The 17475-nt window shown below is 39.6% G+C and overlaps 1 protein-coding gene across 1 annotated transcript in view; it reads left to right on the top strand.

Moving 5' to 3' along the window:
- Positions 1-5501: 5501 nt before the first annotated feature.
- The window catches only part of LOC118480960 (glutamic acid-rich protein-like), a 28137-nt gene continuing 16163 nt past the window's right edge, over positions 5502-17475 (top strand). The window contains exons 1-2 of the mRNA XM_035975984.1: positions 5502-5706; positions 5795-6396. Of these exons, the coding sequence (XP_035831877.1) occupies positions 5502-5706; positions 5795-6396 (807 nt within the window). The remainder of the gene's footprint in view (positions 5707-5794; positions 6397-17475) is intronic.

Genomic DNA, 17475 nt, shown 5'->3' with positions numbered 1-17475 from the left:
CGATTCAATTATGATTCTTTATGGGATTCATTTGACTTAGAAGAAGAGCCAGAGTACTTTGATGAATTAGACATATTACGGGAATATGAAGCACCCAAGGGTAGATTGCCAGCAAGGTCTTCTAAACGTTAACATACTTCCAATGATAATGAAGCTGGTCCCAGTAACGCTGGTGAAAATGATGAAGTTCAGCAAACTCAGACTACTTTGGAACAAGAGCCTGCTCCTATTAATCAGACAACGTCAGTTAATGATGATGATTCAGAGTCTGACTTGGTTAGCCCGACCTTTGATCGTGGTGATTCAGAATCTGAGGGGTAGCAGATCCAATCTTTAGACCAGATAATTCATGTTAATGAATATGTTGCGGACCAGAATGTCACAAATTTGGAAGGCGAGGTGAACGTTCCCGGTGAAGTTATGCCGAGGACTCTATCTTATCACCCCGAGGGGCTGATTATAGGAGAATTGCAATCAGGAGTTCGCACAAGAAGCCAGATTGACCATGGCCTTACATGTTTTTATACTAAAGTTGCCCCATTACAAACTAAATTCTCACTCAATTGCTTTATTTCGCAGATTGAACCTCGTACATACAAAGAAGCACTGACGGAAGAATCGTGGGTGAATACGATGTAGGAGGAGCTGGGTCAATTCGAAAAACTCAGAGTTTAGAAGCTTCTGGACCTACCTGATGGGCACAGAAATATAAACACCAAGTGAGTGTTCAAATGCAAGAGAGACGATCAACGAGTGATAGTAAGAAACAAAGCTCGACTCGTTGCTCGGGGCTTTAGTCAGCAAGAGGGGATAGACTTCATAGAGGTTTACGCTCCAGTTGCTCAACTCGAGGCCATCAGAATATTTCTTGCTTTCGCTTCATGGAAAGGATTTAAAGTTTACCAGCTAGATGTCAAGTCGGCGTTCCTTTACGGAAAGGTGAAAGAGGAGGTATATGTCGGTCAGCCACCGGGCTTTACCGACCTGATACACAAAGACTAGGACTACCTCATAGACAAAGCGCTATATGGTTTGCATCAGGCCCCGAGAGCCTGGTACGAGACGCTCTCTCAACACTTGCTTGTCAACGGCTTTATCCGTGGCAAGGTGGACGCCACACTCTTCACTAAGGAGGTCGCTGGTCATCTACTGATCGTTCAAATATATGTTGATGACATTATTTTCGGCTCAACAAATGAAGAACTCTACAAATAATTTGAACAAGTGATGAAGCAGAAGTTCGAGATGTCGTCAATGGGTGAGATGAAGTTCTTCCTAGGGCTGCAAGTCGATCGGATGCCTGAGGGAACTTTCATACATCAAACGAAGTACGTTTACGACGTTCTGGAGAAAATTGTGATGTCCGAGATGGCGCCAATGTCCACCCCATTAGCAACTAATCACGGTATCAACCCTGATCTCACCGGAGAGAAGGTCGATGAGACACTATACCGCTCGATGATTGGTTTACTGATGTACCTGACAGCATCCAGACCTGATATAATGTACCCGACATGCCTCGCGGCCCGATATCAGTCAAGTCCTAGAGTCTCGCACATGTCTATCGTCAAAAGGATCCTACGCTACCTGAAAGGAACCCCATGCCTGGGGTTGTGGTATCCCAAAGACGGAGATTTCAAGCTCGAAGGATATTCGGACTCAGATTTCGGTTGCTGCAAAGTCAACGCAAAATCAACAACTGCAGGATGCCAATTCTTCGGACCTCGCTTAGTCACTTGGCAGTGTAAGAAGCAAACCTCTGTTGCTCTTTCGACATGTGAAGCAGAGTACGTGTCAGCCAGCAGCTGCTGCTCGCAGATCCTGTGGATTCAGCACAGATGTGCGATTACGGTTTGCAATTTCTTACCTCTCCTACATTTGTTGGTAACGAGGCTACAATCAACATAACAAGAAATCCGGTACATCAAGCTAAAACTAAACACATAGAAATTCGACATCACTTCGTTCGCGATTGTTTCGAGAAGAAGTTGATTCGAATAGATAAAATCCACACAGACGAACAAAAGGCAGACTTACATACCAAAGCTTTTTTTTATAAATCACGTTTTCAGTATCTATTAAAATTGAATGGTATGATGCTTTTGTCGTTAGGGGAGGAAATTCTTGGCATTGATGAGAAAACCACTGCAGAGGATGTTGAAAAGCAGACTGCTTTGGTTTGTCGATTTTTTAGTTGTTTTCGTATTTCGGGGGAGATAGTATATTTCAGAAAATACAAAAACAATAAAGAATGCAAAAATCCAAAAACATTAGAAATTTTCAAAACCCAAAAACAATAGCAAATCAAAAGAGTTTTGTGTAAAAAGAGGAAATGATAGTACATCAGCGAGACAGTTACGGTATGCTAACGAAATGTAAAGTTTAAAAGTGTTAAACAGTCTCACTGATGAGATGCTGATATGTTTTTACACGTTTAATAGAGTTTTTCGGGATATAAACATAAAAATCACAACTTGCTTATTTCGTGGGGAACATCTCTCGGATATATAGCTAACCCCTAAAATCTTATTTGAAAGATTTACTATTTCTGACATACTAGGTCTATGTACTTGATGATATCTGGGGTATTATACTAGGACTTCTGATTTTGCGGAAGCAATAGCCTAGTCCTCGTATAATGCTCTGCACAGCTTTAATTCTTAAAGCCTCCCCTCAGCTTAAAAAATGATAAACATTGCAAAATGTGAATCATGTGGTGTTGAAGAAAAGATCCCCAAGTGGGACACACCGAAAGTCGAGCCATTATCTCTATGTCTGAACGAAAATTCTAACCTGAGCTCTCATGGCCTCGTACTACCCTTTATAGATATCATCATTGTACGTTCACCTGTAAGACTGAATATAGAAGTCTGGATACGAGAGTATATTCTGAGGTGGGATACACGAATAAGTTAAGTACTTAAAACACCTAAATCATATCCTAGATTAGTTGAAGTCTGTGTGAAAATTTCAAAGGATCTGTATATCGACAATCTAGGTGAACTGTTTAATACTTAGTGTTAAATTAAGCTCAACGGTACCTATGACTAATCGACAGCTGATATGATCCTCTAACACGCTCACCAAAAATATGTTCGTAAATAGTTTACTGTTTACTTTACAGCATTACATTTCAATTTAGCTAAAAAAATTCAAAAAGATTTTAGTGTGTTTTAGCATAAACTTTCTTAAAATCACAAAAAGATTTTATCTTGTGCTTTAGTTTACGACAAACCAAGGTGGAAAGCTGATCTTCAGAATCTCAGAAGTGAAGCGAAGCAGGAAGTTTCTGGGCTGAATAACTGGGTTGGGAGCTAATCTTGAAAGTTTGATATTTTCATCAAATAAACAAGTTCATTAAGTTGACACTTGTACAATTTTTCAGAAAAAGTGTTTGAAAAAGTTTGAACAAAATGTCAGTTGTTTCGTTTCTGGTCAACCAAGGTCATTAACTTGGACTTGGTAGGCAAATTGAGTACATAGGGTCATTAATTTGGACCTAGATACTTAAGTGGATATCTAAAACTGACCTAAACAGATAAAAGTTGAAAAATGAGAAAAAGTTAAAATTTGAAAAAGATTTAGAGTGGATCGGATGACAATCCGATCGGGTGGCAATCCGATCGGATGGCAATCCGATCGGCCATCTGATCGGATGGCCATCCGGGTGGTAGTCAACATTATATAAGGGTCAAAGGGCTTGGTCAACCTCATTCGATCGAACCATCCTTCGTTCACTCTCACATTTTCTCTCAACTTGATTTTGATCTTGATTCACATTCTTGTTTTTCCAAGTTCATAGGATTGTTGGCACACTCAACCTTCACTATGGGAAAGGTAAGTTTCCTAATTTTCACCATTAAAATTGCTTGAATTTGATATTTAAGAGTGTCGGCGGTAACTGTTCTTGATGGATCTTAGATCTAGGCTTGATTAGGGATTGTTGATAGAATCTGAACATAGGGTTATGTTCATCGGCCTTAGATCTATAGATTTACCGTGCCAATTTGATCAAAAACATCATAGATTTGATTATAGGATGATTAGAGGTGTTCAGCATCCGAGGGTCTTAAAGTGAAATTAAACCCAATCCATTGAGATTTAAGAAAATCTAAACATAGGGTTTTGTTAGTCGGCCAAATCATTCAGAGAAATTGTATTTAGTTTTGTAAAAATGTTAGTAAATTTTTTATCTTCATGATTGTATTCAAACTGTTCTTCATGAGTATTTGATCGAAGGGCAATCCGATCGGAGGGCTATCCGATCCATGACACCTTATATGTTTGAATATTTTTTCTAAGTATTTGAGATCTATGAGTGTTGTTGTTAATATGTTTATCATAATTGGTCATCATGTGTCAACTTATTGCTAATGTTTTTCAATCGAATGGCAATCCGATCGGATGGCCATCCGATCAGAGGGCCATCCGATCCAAAACATACACTCACATGTTAGTCTGATCCATGTGCTTAACTGTTAATCAATCTTGGAACGAATGTCAATCAGATCGGATGACCATCCGATCCAAATGCACATGTTTTGATTGTTCTGATCTTTATAGGATATAGCTCATCTGATCGGATGACCATCCGATCGGATGGCCATCCGATCATCAGTACTGAATAGAGTGAAGGATTTCAAGTGTTAGAAACATTTTCTGAAATTTTTGAAAATTTGTTCACTTTTCACTTTATGTCTCGAAGTTTGTGCAGATTCTAACGTTGATAATTTTTGCAGACAAGAGCAACTGATTGGCATCCAAATCACAACATCTACTGCATTTTAGATGAGAACTTTCCGAATATGGAACCATTTAAAGAAATAATATCTTTTATGAAGGAAAGTAGAATTTCTAAGGCTCTAACGGAAAAACATAAGTGTTATGAGTCACTTGTTAGGATGTTTTGGAAATCTGTGAGGTATGACGAAAAAGAAAAGATGATTTATTCAGTAGTGCAAAAGAAAGACGATGATGGAAAGGATATAGATGTAGAAGTTAAGATTTCAGTGGCTGATGTGAGAAGGGTTTTGGATCTGAAAGACAATGATAACGACCTAATCATTATTCCTGAACGATTATGCAAAGGATATTGGTTTAGAATGGGGTATGCAGGGCATGTGAACGATAAGGGTTATATTAAGTCAAGATTTTGTAGACCTTACAAGTTTTTAGTACATTGTGTGGTGCATGCTTTGTCTCATAGGAAAGGTGCTTATGATGAGACATCAGATTATATTATGAACATTATCACATGTTTGGTGCTCAATAGTCCTTACAACATCTCACAGGTGTTGTTTAACCACATGGTGGATAATGTGAAGGGCAACAAATACATTATGTATCCGAGGTTTATTCAAATGCTGCTCGACGATCTAGTGTCAAATCTTCCAAAGGATCCAGCTGATGAATTGAAGTTACATCATATGACCAGTGAAACTTTGAATAGACTGAATCAATATAAAGGATTGTCGGAAGATCAGTAGCCGAGAGTTAAAGGAATGATTGGTAAGATTAAGAATCTTGATTATGTAGCACCGAAGAATGATGCATGGAGGCATGAGAATATCAATTCAGAGGATAAAACTGATAGCTTGAGGGGCATGCATGAAAAGAAGCTAAGGTTTTGGTTTGAAAAGGATGGAAAGAGGAAAAGGACTCCAAAAGTTTCACCCAAAGTGGCTACACCAAAGATTGTTATTAAGGGTAAAGTTGTAAAGTGGGAGTCACAAAAGAGGTTGATAGATTATTATTTTGAATGTTATTCTAATAAGTGTTGATGTTTGTTTTGCAGAGCCAACAAAGAAGAAGTCTCCACCATGGCTTGTAGATGAACCTGTGACTGATCCTACAGATCTAGTTCAGCAAGGTGTTGATTTGAGGAAGATGACACTTGATGACTTTGTAAAGCAATCTGAAGCTGCTAAAGCTGCAAAAGAAGCTGCAAAGGAAGCTGAAACTTCTGCAAAGAATGTTGAAGCTGAAAGTTTGAAAGAAAAAGAAGTTGAAGGAGTTGTGCGCACAGATTCTAGTGCAACTATAAGTGATTCAAGTGACACAGAACCTAGATATGATACGTCAAAGTTGGGCGTTGGAAAGATAAAGTTGAAAGTGAAACCTCAAAAGAAAAAGAAAGGTTTAGATGAAGAAGATGCGACGTACATTCCAACACCTGAAGAGAAAAAGAAACTTTGGAGAAAGCGTAGAGCTCATCCATCAGGTGTTATTCCGAGGAATGTTAGAGCAAGAAAGGGAGCAGCAACAATGTCTGAAATTCAAAGTGCTAAAGCTCCAGAAGTTGAAAAGTTTGCTGAGACTACAAGTATTCCAGAGGTCGAAAAGGATCAAAGTGTTGAAAAGCCTGAGGTTAAATCAAAGAAAGCACCTGAAAGTCCTGTTGGGATTGAACCCTATCAGTGGAACAGATAATTAAAGCCAAAACTGGATCAGAACAGTGGATTCTGAATAAGCAGATGCTGATACACAAATCTCTTCCCTTGAAAGTGATTACAACTACTGATGACCTCCTATCTGCTGATCTTACCAAACTGCTGACTCATAACTGCTGCTCAACCAAAGGTCTGATGGAAGACTAAAGTCCTGCTGATTCAATCTACTGCCTTGAGTCAAGCACTGCTGATCCGGACAAGTGCTGCTGGGTTCACAGCAGTAGAAGGTTGCAGCAGCTGTTCTAAAGTCTGTTTTGTAATAGAATGTATTAGCAGTAGTTAACCCAAGCAGTGTCTGTATAGATCAGAGGTTAGAGTTTGTTAGGAGGTTAGATGTCACTTTCGTGGTGACGTCAGCAAAGATGCTCAGTAGTTTGCAAGTGCCTATAAATAGTTCAGTACTTTGTACTGTTCTATTAGCTCTACACATCACTCGTCTTCTTTGCACGAACAAACTACTGAGCTCGGGCTGAGGGGGAGTTTCCATTCATACATCTATCTTTGAAATCATTGTTGAAATTAAATTCAATCATTCGGTTCATAGTGTAAAAGATGTTTGATTAAAGTATTACTCTCATTTGATTGTATGCAAAGTTTGTTTTCATTTTAATTCCGCTGCACAACTCATCCATTTTCATCTTAACTTCAAACACAAAATACAATCAAAAGGAAACTCAGATCCAACAATTGGTATCAGAGCTTGGACAGTCAAATTTGATTTAACAATCATTTTGATGTAAATAGTTCAGCTCAAAACAGTTGATACTGATCGTTTGTTCGTCGTTGAAAAACAGAGTAAGGATTAATCACCACTAAAGTTGATTTCTCAGTACCTGTAAAACAACAAGAATGACATCACAATCTCAGGACGATAAAAACAACATTGGTTCTCTCTTTAAACCACCTATGCTAAAAAGAAATGAGTACAACATCTGGCAGATGAGGATGGGTCACATCCTCGCTCAATAAAGCACAGGTTGTTGGAAGTCTGTTATCTTTGATCCTCATGTTCCTACAGTGCCAAGCGCTGAAGATGCTAAAAAACAAGTTCCAAAACCTGTTGAAAATTATACTGAAACGGATTATCAAAAGTTTGAACTATCATAGCATCAGCGCTGCCCAACGAAATATATGCTGGATTGTTACATTGTGACAATGCCAAAGAGTTGTGGGACGCACTTAAGGAACAATTTGGAGGTACCGAAGAGGTCATAGAAAACAATAGGGAAATCCTGAACCAACAGTATGAAACATTTTGTCATGTTAAAGGTGAATCACTGACAGTTGTCTCATCAGTGAACTGAGGCTTGTTAAAACCACTTTTACAAACTCAACTCAAAACAGCAGGTTCCTCAGGTCACTGCCAGATAAATGGGACACAATAGCGTTTGTCACCCGAAATTCACCTGAATTCAAGGATCTGACCTTGACCCAACTCCATGGTCGACTCCTGACCTACGAAAGGGAGCTGAACCAGAAAAGGAAGTTACAAGAGTCAGGGAAAACCGTAGATGATTATTCATTCGGTAACACTGCTCTTCTGGGTCAAGAAGAATCTGGTGGTAGTGTTAAGGATCAGGGTTATGATCACTTCATTGACATAACTGCTGGTGCAAATTTTAACAACCCTGATCCTCACTCTACAGGTTATGCATTCACTGCAAATGAAAACCAGATGTCAGACAATTTAAGCTTTGAACTAAATGATTTACAGCATTTTGACCCCACTGATCTAGAGGAAATGGACATCTTGCATCAACTGGCCTTGCTAAGTGTTAGAACTAGCAAGTTTTATAAAAGAACAGGGCGAAAATTCCCAGGGTTGCATGGGAATCTAAGGGTTGGGTTGGATAAATCGAAAATCAAGTGTTATAAGTGTAACAGGTTAGGACATTTTGCTAGAGAGTGTAGGAATCAAACAACTGGTCCCATAATCACTCACCCTAGTTCAAATCCTAGACCTCAAAATCAAAACACTGTGCACTATGCCCAATATGCCCCAGCAGCACATGTGAACACTTCTCACTATGCTGTTGCTCCTGTGCCAGTGCATTATGTCCAAACAGCTGCTCCACAGATTCAATATGTTCAAACCCCTGCTCCCCAGGCACAAGTGCAATCAGCACCACAAACCACTGCTCCAGTTGCAACACAACCAGATCAACAAAGTTTCTTTACTCAAGAGTTTGTTGACTGGAGCAGTATGCCTCAAGACCTCAGTGATGAAAACTTTGCACTCTATGCTTCTAATGTTTCTTCTCATGATGAATTTTGTTTGATGGCATTAGAGTTAATACAGGAGGGTGTTGAATCTGAAGAGAAACAGCTGGTCTCTGAAACAGTGGATGAGGTGATTGAAGCAGTGGTTACTGCTGTGGCTAATGAAGTACTGTTGGAAGAAAGTTCAGGTACCCTGATTGAACCAATGACAGATCTATGGTCTGAAGAAGATAAGAAGGAAGAAAAGGCAGGTGAAAAAGAAGAGAGAGCTGGTGATGAAGAGAATACTCAGTGTGATTGTGCAATGATGGCTGCTGCCAAGGTATCACCTCAAGTTCTAGAAAAACTATGTTCTGACAATTGCATTATTGCTTTTGCTAACATCAAAGAGGTGAATGAAAACCTTAGGAACAAAATCTTAACTGATGAAGTCAAATTTGAAAGATCTTTAAAAGAACTTAAAAACAAATTGGCTAAAAAAGAGAAAGAGATTAGCAGCATGAAAGAAGAGCAAAGCATAACCAAAACCCAACTCCAAACTATGGTAGAAAAATACCAAGTTTGCAAAAAGGAGTTAGAGTCCACCCAGATCACATGTGAAAAATGGGTGGAATCATGCAAAGGGTATGAGGTTATGCTTGAGAAACAGATAAAGAGCAATGTGAAATTTGGAGTTGGTTATAGAAAACATGATGATGAAAACACTGCTTTTGAAAAATCTGTTTCAACCACTGATGTAACTGCTGAGTACATCCCCACAAACAAGAATGGCCAAGAAGTGAAAATCACTGACAAACTTGGTAACAAAATCACACTTGACAGACCAATGGGCCCCTCTGTTTTTGAGGAGATTGAGAATCATCAATTTAAACCAAAATGATCTGATGAGTGTGATATTCTTGGAAATTTCAAGCCAATGGACTTTACATCAACTGATGGTGTTAAAGCTCCAAAAGCTAAAGTCATTCCTCTTAAGGACATCCCAGCAGTGGTTAAAACCTCTGCTGCAAAGGAGTCTGAAAAGAGGAAGAAGAAAGAAAAAATTGATAACTTGTTTTGTGAGTTTTGTGAGAAAAGGAACCATCTAACAAAAGATTGTTTCCACTTAAAAGCTTATGATATAAACAAAACAAGTGTCATAGTGTCAGCTGAAAGCTGCATTGTTTGTGGTAAAACAAACCACAAAACTCAAGCATGTGTGTATCTCAAAAACTTTGACATCAAAAAGAATGAGTACCTTGCTAAAACATCCTTGAGTCCATCATCATCACCATCTGTCAAATTCACAAAGAAACAACCACTGTTTGTGCCAGTTCAAACAGCTGTCACAAAACAGCTGAACCAAACATCTGTTAAAAGAGATGTTCAGGTTACTGATGCACCCCCTGCCAATCAGTTCAGCAAAGGCAAGGAAAAACAGTCTTACCAAAGGATTCCACACGTTTATGAGGTCTACAAAAAGCCCTCTAAACCCAGAGTGTATAGGCATCCTTTCGGTTACCAGCAGGTGATTGGGCAAGACCCTCAACAGTGGTTAGAAAGAAACAGTACTAAAACTGTCCAAACCCCTGACTTAACCACTGTCCATCACACTGCATCCATGCCAGACACTGTTGAGACTCCATCCAAAGCCCTGTTGGCTTTGGAGTCCTTAATGAACTAATCCTTTTACTTCATGTGCAGGGAGCTTCTGCATGCTTTGATAGTCTTTGGTACGTAGATAGTGGAGGCTCCAGGCACATGACAGGATGTAAAGCCCTCCTCAAAGACTTTAAAATCCATGGTGGGGGTGATATATCCTTTGGAAATAATAGTAAAGGAAAGGTTTTGGGGTCTGGAACAGTGCAATCTGGCAATGTAAAATTTGAAAATGTCAGTCTAATAGACAATCTAAAATTCAACCTTCTGAGTGTATCCCAAATGAGTGACAAAGGGTTTGGGTCATTCTTCACAAAAGATTGTTGTAGGATTGTTGGACCAGAAATGGTCAAAAAGATTGAAGCAATAATAAAAAATGGTCAAACTAAACTTGTTGCTCAAAGAAGTGGCAATGTTTATGTTGTTGACATGTCTAAAGAATGTCCCAGAGCTGATGCCTGTCTGTTCTCAGCTGCCTCTAACAAAGAGACAGAACTTTGGCACAAAAGACTGGGGCACACAAATCTTAAGACAATCACAGAAATTTCAAAAAATGGTTTGGTGAGAGGCCTACCACAAAAATTGTTTTCATGTCCTGAACATTGCATTTCCTGTTTAAAAGGAAAACAGCATAAAAGTTCCCACAAGTCCATTGAAGAGTCCAAAACAACCCAGTGTTTGCAAATGCTACACATGGATTTGTTTGGCCCAGTTCAAGTCATGAGCCTTAAAAAGAAAAGATATTGTTTGGTTATAGTTGATGACTTTTCTAGGTTTACATGGACTTTCTTTTTGCACTCTAAAGAACAGAACTTTGATTGAGGCTGCCAGAACCATGCTTGCAGATTCAGGTTTGCCATTAACTTTCTGGGCAGAGGCAGTAAACACTGCTTGCTATGTCCAGAACAGAGTTTTAATCAACCCCAGGCACAAAAAGACTGCCTATGAAATTCTGTATAAAATCAAACCACTGATCTCATACTTCAAGGTGTTTGGCTGCCCATGCTTTATTTTGAACTTAAAAGATTCCATTTGAAAATTTGTAGCCAAAATTGATTGTGGTTATTTTCTTGGATACTCAAGCACTGCCAAAGCCTACAAAGTGTTCAATGCACGGACCAAGTTAGTGGAGGAGACTTTGGATGTAAAGTTCAATGAACTTTCATCAATGAAAATCCCAGCAAATCCTGCTGAACTGTTTGATCTTGAAAAATTCACTTATGAAAATACTGCTGTCAAGACTAACAGTGCAGGTCCATCAGAGGATACAACACCAGACTATGGGTATGAAGTCATCATTCCTCAAAGGTCTGCCCCAAAGGGAAAAGCATCAGTTGTTCAAAACATCTGTCAAAGCTCAACCACTGCTACATCAATAGTTGTTGACCAAAGTAGCCCAATCACCACTGCTTCCACATCCTCAAACACTGCTGACAAAAGTCCTCAAACAGTGGATAAAAGTCAGCAGTGGTCCACTCCATTACCACCCATTCCACCACCTTTTGAAGCCACTGTTGAGTCATCAAAGTCATTAGAAGTGGTTAGCTCACATGATACACATTTGCAGCCTTCACCAACAAATGCCATCATACCATACCAAGGAGATTTAATCTTCTTAAGATCTCATCCACCTGATCAAATCATTGGCAACATCAATGAAGGGGTGCTCACAAGAAGCCAAACCCAAAACATTTGTCTTTTTTGCTGGCTTTCTATCAATTCATCAGCCAGTCAAGTACCAAGAGGCACTAAAAGACAACAGCTGGGTAGAAGCCATGCAAGAGGAGCTCCAACAGTTTAAAAGACAACAAGTATGGGAGCTTGTACCACTGCCAAAAGAGGTTAGTCCCATTGGCACAAAGTGGGTCTTCAAGAACAAAACAGATGAAAGGGGCATTGTTGTCAAGAACAAAGCCAGGCTTGTGGTTCAAGGTTACAGACAGGAAGAGGGGATTGATTATGATGAAACATTCGCCCCTGTTGCAAGATTGGAAGCTATCAGACTGTTCCTGGCCTTTGCTGTCAACCACAACATGAAGGTGTTTCAGATGGATATCAAAAGTGCTTTCCTCTATGGTACACTGCAAGAAGAGGTATATGTATGTCAACCTCCAGGCTTTGAGGATCCATTTTATCCTGATCATGTTTACAGGCTAAACAAAGCCTTGTATGGCCTGAAGCAAGCACCTAGAGCCTGGTATGAAACTCTTTCCAACTTTCTACTCTCAAATGGTTTCAAAAGAGGTACCATTGATAAAACACTGTTTCTTAAATGGATAGGGAAAGATTTAATGATTGTCCAAATTTATGTGGATGACATTATTTTTGGAAGCACATGTACCAAAATGTGTGAAGAGTTTAGAGAACTCATGACAGCTGAGTTTGAAATGAGTGCAATGGGTGAGCTGCAATGCTTTCTTGGTCTCTAAGTACAGCAATTGCAAAATGGAACTTTCATTCATCAAAGCAAATATGCTAAAGAACTTTTAACCAAATTTGATATGAATGATTGTAAACCATGCAGCTGTCACACCCCGATTTCCACGTGTATCACCGCTGGGCCCGGTGGGGGATTACCGTGACGTAGATGGCAACAATATAGTCAAACCACACAATTATATGAATGCACAGCGGAAGCATAAAGATAAATATAATTCAACCTTTTGAATGTAATATCAAGTGTATTACAGAAGTCGAATTGTATCCACAGGGAATCATAAATAAAATAAAGTATTGTTCAGTCAGATACAACATCAAGCTTGCGAGACTATTCGTGATGCTAGGAAGCTATTACCAGCCAAATTTCATGTAGTACCTGCACTTAATCTTTTGGGGAAAATACGTCAGTTTACACTGGTAAATACGTTCAACTGACACATTTGAAAATGTTTATTAAAATTGATTTGAATGCACGAGGCACAAACTCTTTTATAACTTGGGAAAATCATTAAAATCTTGTGAACGAATTACATGTCCTTTTATGCGTTCAGTAGCCCGGATCCTGTCCGGGTTAAAGATTAATAGACACACCACATTGCGTAAAACCGTAGTGTAAAAACCAACGGCTACGTCTTTTAATAATAATAATGTCGACATAATATACCGGGTGTACGCCTACACCGGGATGTCGAGGTCGTGGCCATTTCGTAAAATGATGCCAAGGTTATCCGGGAGAACGGTCATTAACCCCCCAAAGGATTTTAAGTAACAAGACTGTTTAAATGAGCCGATCACATTATTCAATTAACCACCTAAGCGATGGAAGATATGATGCTCAATCAAGCGGTATTTTATATACCGTAACCCAAGCCCGTATAAGGGAAAATAAGTTAAAAGTATTTACCTTTGCAAGTATATTCCTTAATGGATTACGTCACAGATAGCTTTTACTGGGGCTCCTATTCTGGAACGAAGGTTTTAATTAACCTATTAGAATCCTAACGGGTCTTTATATTAGCCGTAGCCTAGACCGGTCGGTTTCAAAAGGTAGATATGGTTTAATCGCGCGAAAAGGCGAAAACCGAGAATGGAGTGTGATTCTGACCCAACAAGTTCAGAGACTTGTTTTATATGGGTTTAAAGTTCACACTCTGGATTTTACGGTCAAAATAATATGGTTTGACCCATATCGGCTAATTTATGAAAACTAGTTCCATAAGCCGAACCGTGCGCGCAATAGGCGAAACGGTTAACCATGAGAGTCCTACGCTTGTTTCCTAAGTCAATATGCCTTAAAGAGGTTGTGGTATCAGTAGGATACCTTCCGTGATGCCCGTAACGAGTTTTAGTTTATATATCGCCCCGTAGGGGTTTTTCGGTCATTTTAAAGACTTTTAAAGAGCTTTTCGAGTTCTACAGGAAATCTGAGTTTCCCGAACAGTTTATAGAGTCTAAAATACTTTATTTATTTTTTAAAATCAGTAGCAACTGGAATCGGGTCAACAAACCTTGTAGAACACAAGTTTTGGCCGAAAAGGGCATATTCGGTATTTACCGAACCGTAGCCATAACCGCAGGTTACGAGCAAGGTAAAAATTATTAAAAATCTTTAAAATTCCAAAAATATTATTTTATAACAGTGGGTAAAAGTTTTGGTGACGAAATCTTGGTTTAGATAGGCGTTATGCCAATTGCGCCGTTTATTACAAAAGTTTACTTTAATTGCGCTATTTAGCATAACTCCCATTCTAGACCTCGGATTGACGTGAAACTTTAAGGGCGTGCTTATAATTTAGTAAGCAAGGTTATGGTCCGTTCACGTGTCCGAAATACTCGTTGTATTTTAGAAAGGGCGTTACGGTAAACTTTTAGGCGATTAACGGAAATGCGTAAAAGACTCGGACAAACAATGAACCGGTCACAGAGGGTTATACCATCATGTAACCTGGTCCTAAGAGAGTCCTAAGGCATATCTATACCTCACTAAAACGGGTCAGAACTGAAGTCAAAGCAAAAGTCAAACTTTTGCGACATTCGGCTCCGAACCGGTTCAATATAGCAAATGGTTGATTCAAACGGGCGTAAACAAGTTTATATACTTAATATCATGTTTTATGAGTGTCTAAACAGGTTGCATATCATTTATATCACAGATTATGCAAGAATCGCGAAAATAGCTTTCTGTTGACTTTTTAAGCATTCGTTTGACTCGACATTTGAGCTAGTTAGAGTGGTGATCAGAGGGAACCCTTTTAGAGGTTTATTACCCACATAAATACCAACTCATAACTACTTTTGATCCGTCATAAGACTGAGCCATTACGGATTTATTTTGAAGTCAAACCGTAGTTACGACGGTTTGGTTTTTAGCTATATTACTAAGTAAAATTGAACTACAAAGGACTTAAAAGACTTACAGAAGCTTGAACACGAATTAGAATGCTAGAAGAAGTCTTTGGAGCTTTAGAAATGATCAGAGAAGGTGTTTTTGAGGTGTGTGTTAGTTATGAACCAAACATGCCTATTTATAGTGCATGAAGGGCCTTTAGATCATCACACCTTATTCTACAAGTGCTCATGGATCATGGGCAGGTGTCCCTAGGTGTTAAGGGTCGAGTAGGGGGCGCCCATACTTCTGGGAAACCCATTCCTATGTGTTTTGCCGCTTTAAACAGCCAACAGCCAAGTTTCTGTCGCTGGGCATCGCTTACGGACCGTATGTCTTAGGCCTTGCGGTCCGTAAGCCATAGGCGGATCGAAATCAATCATTCCCCTCCTTACGGTCCGTAAGGCATACCCTTTACGGTCCGTAAGGGGTTAAAATTGTATCTTTTTGAAATGATTACTAAATCTTGTAATTAATATCGAATCTTTGGTAATTAATAACCTGACCTTTCGGGTTTGAAGGGGTAACTTTGCGATATGGCCCTTGATTAATTACAGTTAAGGACCTCGCGTTATTTACCCGCATCGTTAAGCCTCCGGTTAATTTATTTATTATCCGGAAAACCTTAAATTATATTATTGACGCTTTTAACCCTTCTCCTACGAATTTGATCATAACTTTCTCGTTTTAAAACGGAACTTTGCGAAATTTATATATTGCATTCTAGTGAGTGTATTATACTGTTACAAAGCCTCGGGAACGTTAAAGGGTCACTCAGAGGTATAATTAAACATGTTGACACAGTTAACCCCTGTAGCTTGTAATCTCTCACTTTCTTCCGCGTTTCGCTTCCGTACGATCCATGATTTATTCGTTTGAAGGTACGAGCATCATTTAGGGTTACTATACAGTATATTTACCCTTGGTTGACATTTATAACCCTCGAATTTACATACTTTCAAGGTTTGTCAAAATTAGTCCTTTATTTAATATCAATGCCACGTGTAATCAAATAACACGTGTAAACACATCATTGGACACAAAAATTCGAGGTGTTACATCCTCACCCCCTTAAAATAAATCTCGACCCGAGATTTACTCAAATAAATAAGGGTATTTTTCTTTCATTGTGGCTTCAACTTCCCACGTGTATTCGGGACCTCTACGGGCATCCCATTTGACCTTTACAATCGGTACGTGCTTTCGTCGAAGCTTTTTCACCTGTCGATCTTCAATCGACAACGGCTTCTCTACGAATTTTAAGCTCTCATGTATATGCACATCCGTGTGTGGGATCACCAATGATTCATCGGCGAAGCACTTCTTGAGATTGCAGGTGTGGAACACATTGTGAATTCCATTGAGCTCTTCGGGCAAGTTCAACTTATAGGCAACTGACCCGACACGTTCAATGACCTCGAAAGGTCCTATGTATCTCGGGCTCAGCTTACCCTTCTTGCCGAAACGCATCACCCCCTTCCAGGGTGATACTTTAAGCAACACCTTTTCACCTACTTCGAAGTGAAAATCCTTACGCTTCGGATCAGCGTAGCTTTTCTGCCTATCGCGGGCAGCCTTGAGACGTTCCCGAATCTGAACAATTTTGTCCGTTGTCTGGAAAACTATCTCTGGTCCTGATAATTGGACCTCTCCTACTTCCGCCCAACAAACAGGCGATCTACACTTCCTACCGTATAATGCCTCGAAAGGCGCAGCCTTTATGCTGGTATGGTAGCTGTTATTGTAGGAGAATTCGATTAGGGGTAGATTCTTATCCCAGTTACCACCTAAATCGATCGCACACGCGCGTAGCCTGTCCTCTAGCGTTTGAATGGTACGCTCACTCTGACCGTCCGTCTGTGGATGGTAAGCCGTACTGAAGTTCAAACGCGTGCCCAAAGATTGCTGGAAGCTCTTCCAGAAATGAGAAGTGTACCTGGTATCTCTGTTGGAGATAATAGACACAGGTATGCCGTGTAAGGCTACAATCTTATCAACATAGAGTTGGGCTAACATATCGGAGCTATACGTCTCCTTGATGGGTAGAAAATGAGCTGATTTAGTCAGCCTATCGACTATGACCCATATCGTGTCGTTTCCTTTCCTTGTTTTTGTTAACTTGGTAATAAAATCCATCGTTACGCATTCCCACTTCCACTTGGGAAGCTCAGGCTATTGTAGCAAGCCAGACGGCTTTTGGTGCTCGGCTTTGACTTGAGCACAAGTCAAGCACTTTGCTACGTGGGCGGCTACAGACTTTTTCAAGCCTATCCACCAATAGTTTGCCTTTAAGTCCTGATACATTTTATCTGCTCCAGGATGGACAGAGTATTTGGAACTATG

This window comes from Helianthus annuus, chromosome 8 (genome assembly GCF_002127325.2).
Source record: "Helianthus annuus cultivar XRQ/B chromosome 8, HanXRQr2.0-SUNRISE, whole genome shotgun sequence".
Classification (NCBI taxonomy): domain Eukaryota; kingdom Viridiplantae; phylum Streptophyta; class Magnoliopsida; order Asterales; family Asteraceae; genus Helianthus; species Helianthus annuus.
Note: the sequence above shows the minus strand (reverse complement) of the source record. Positions and strands in the feature narration are given on the sequence as shown.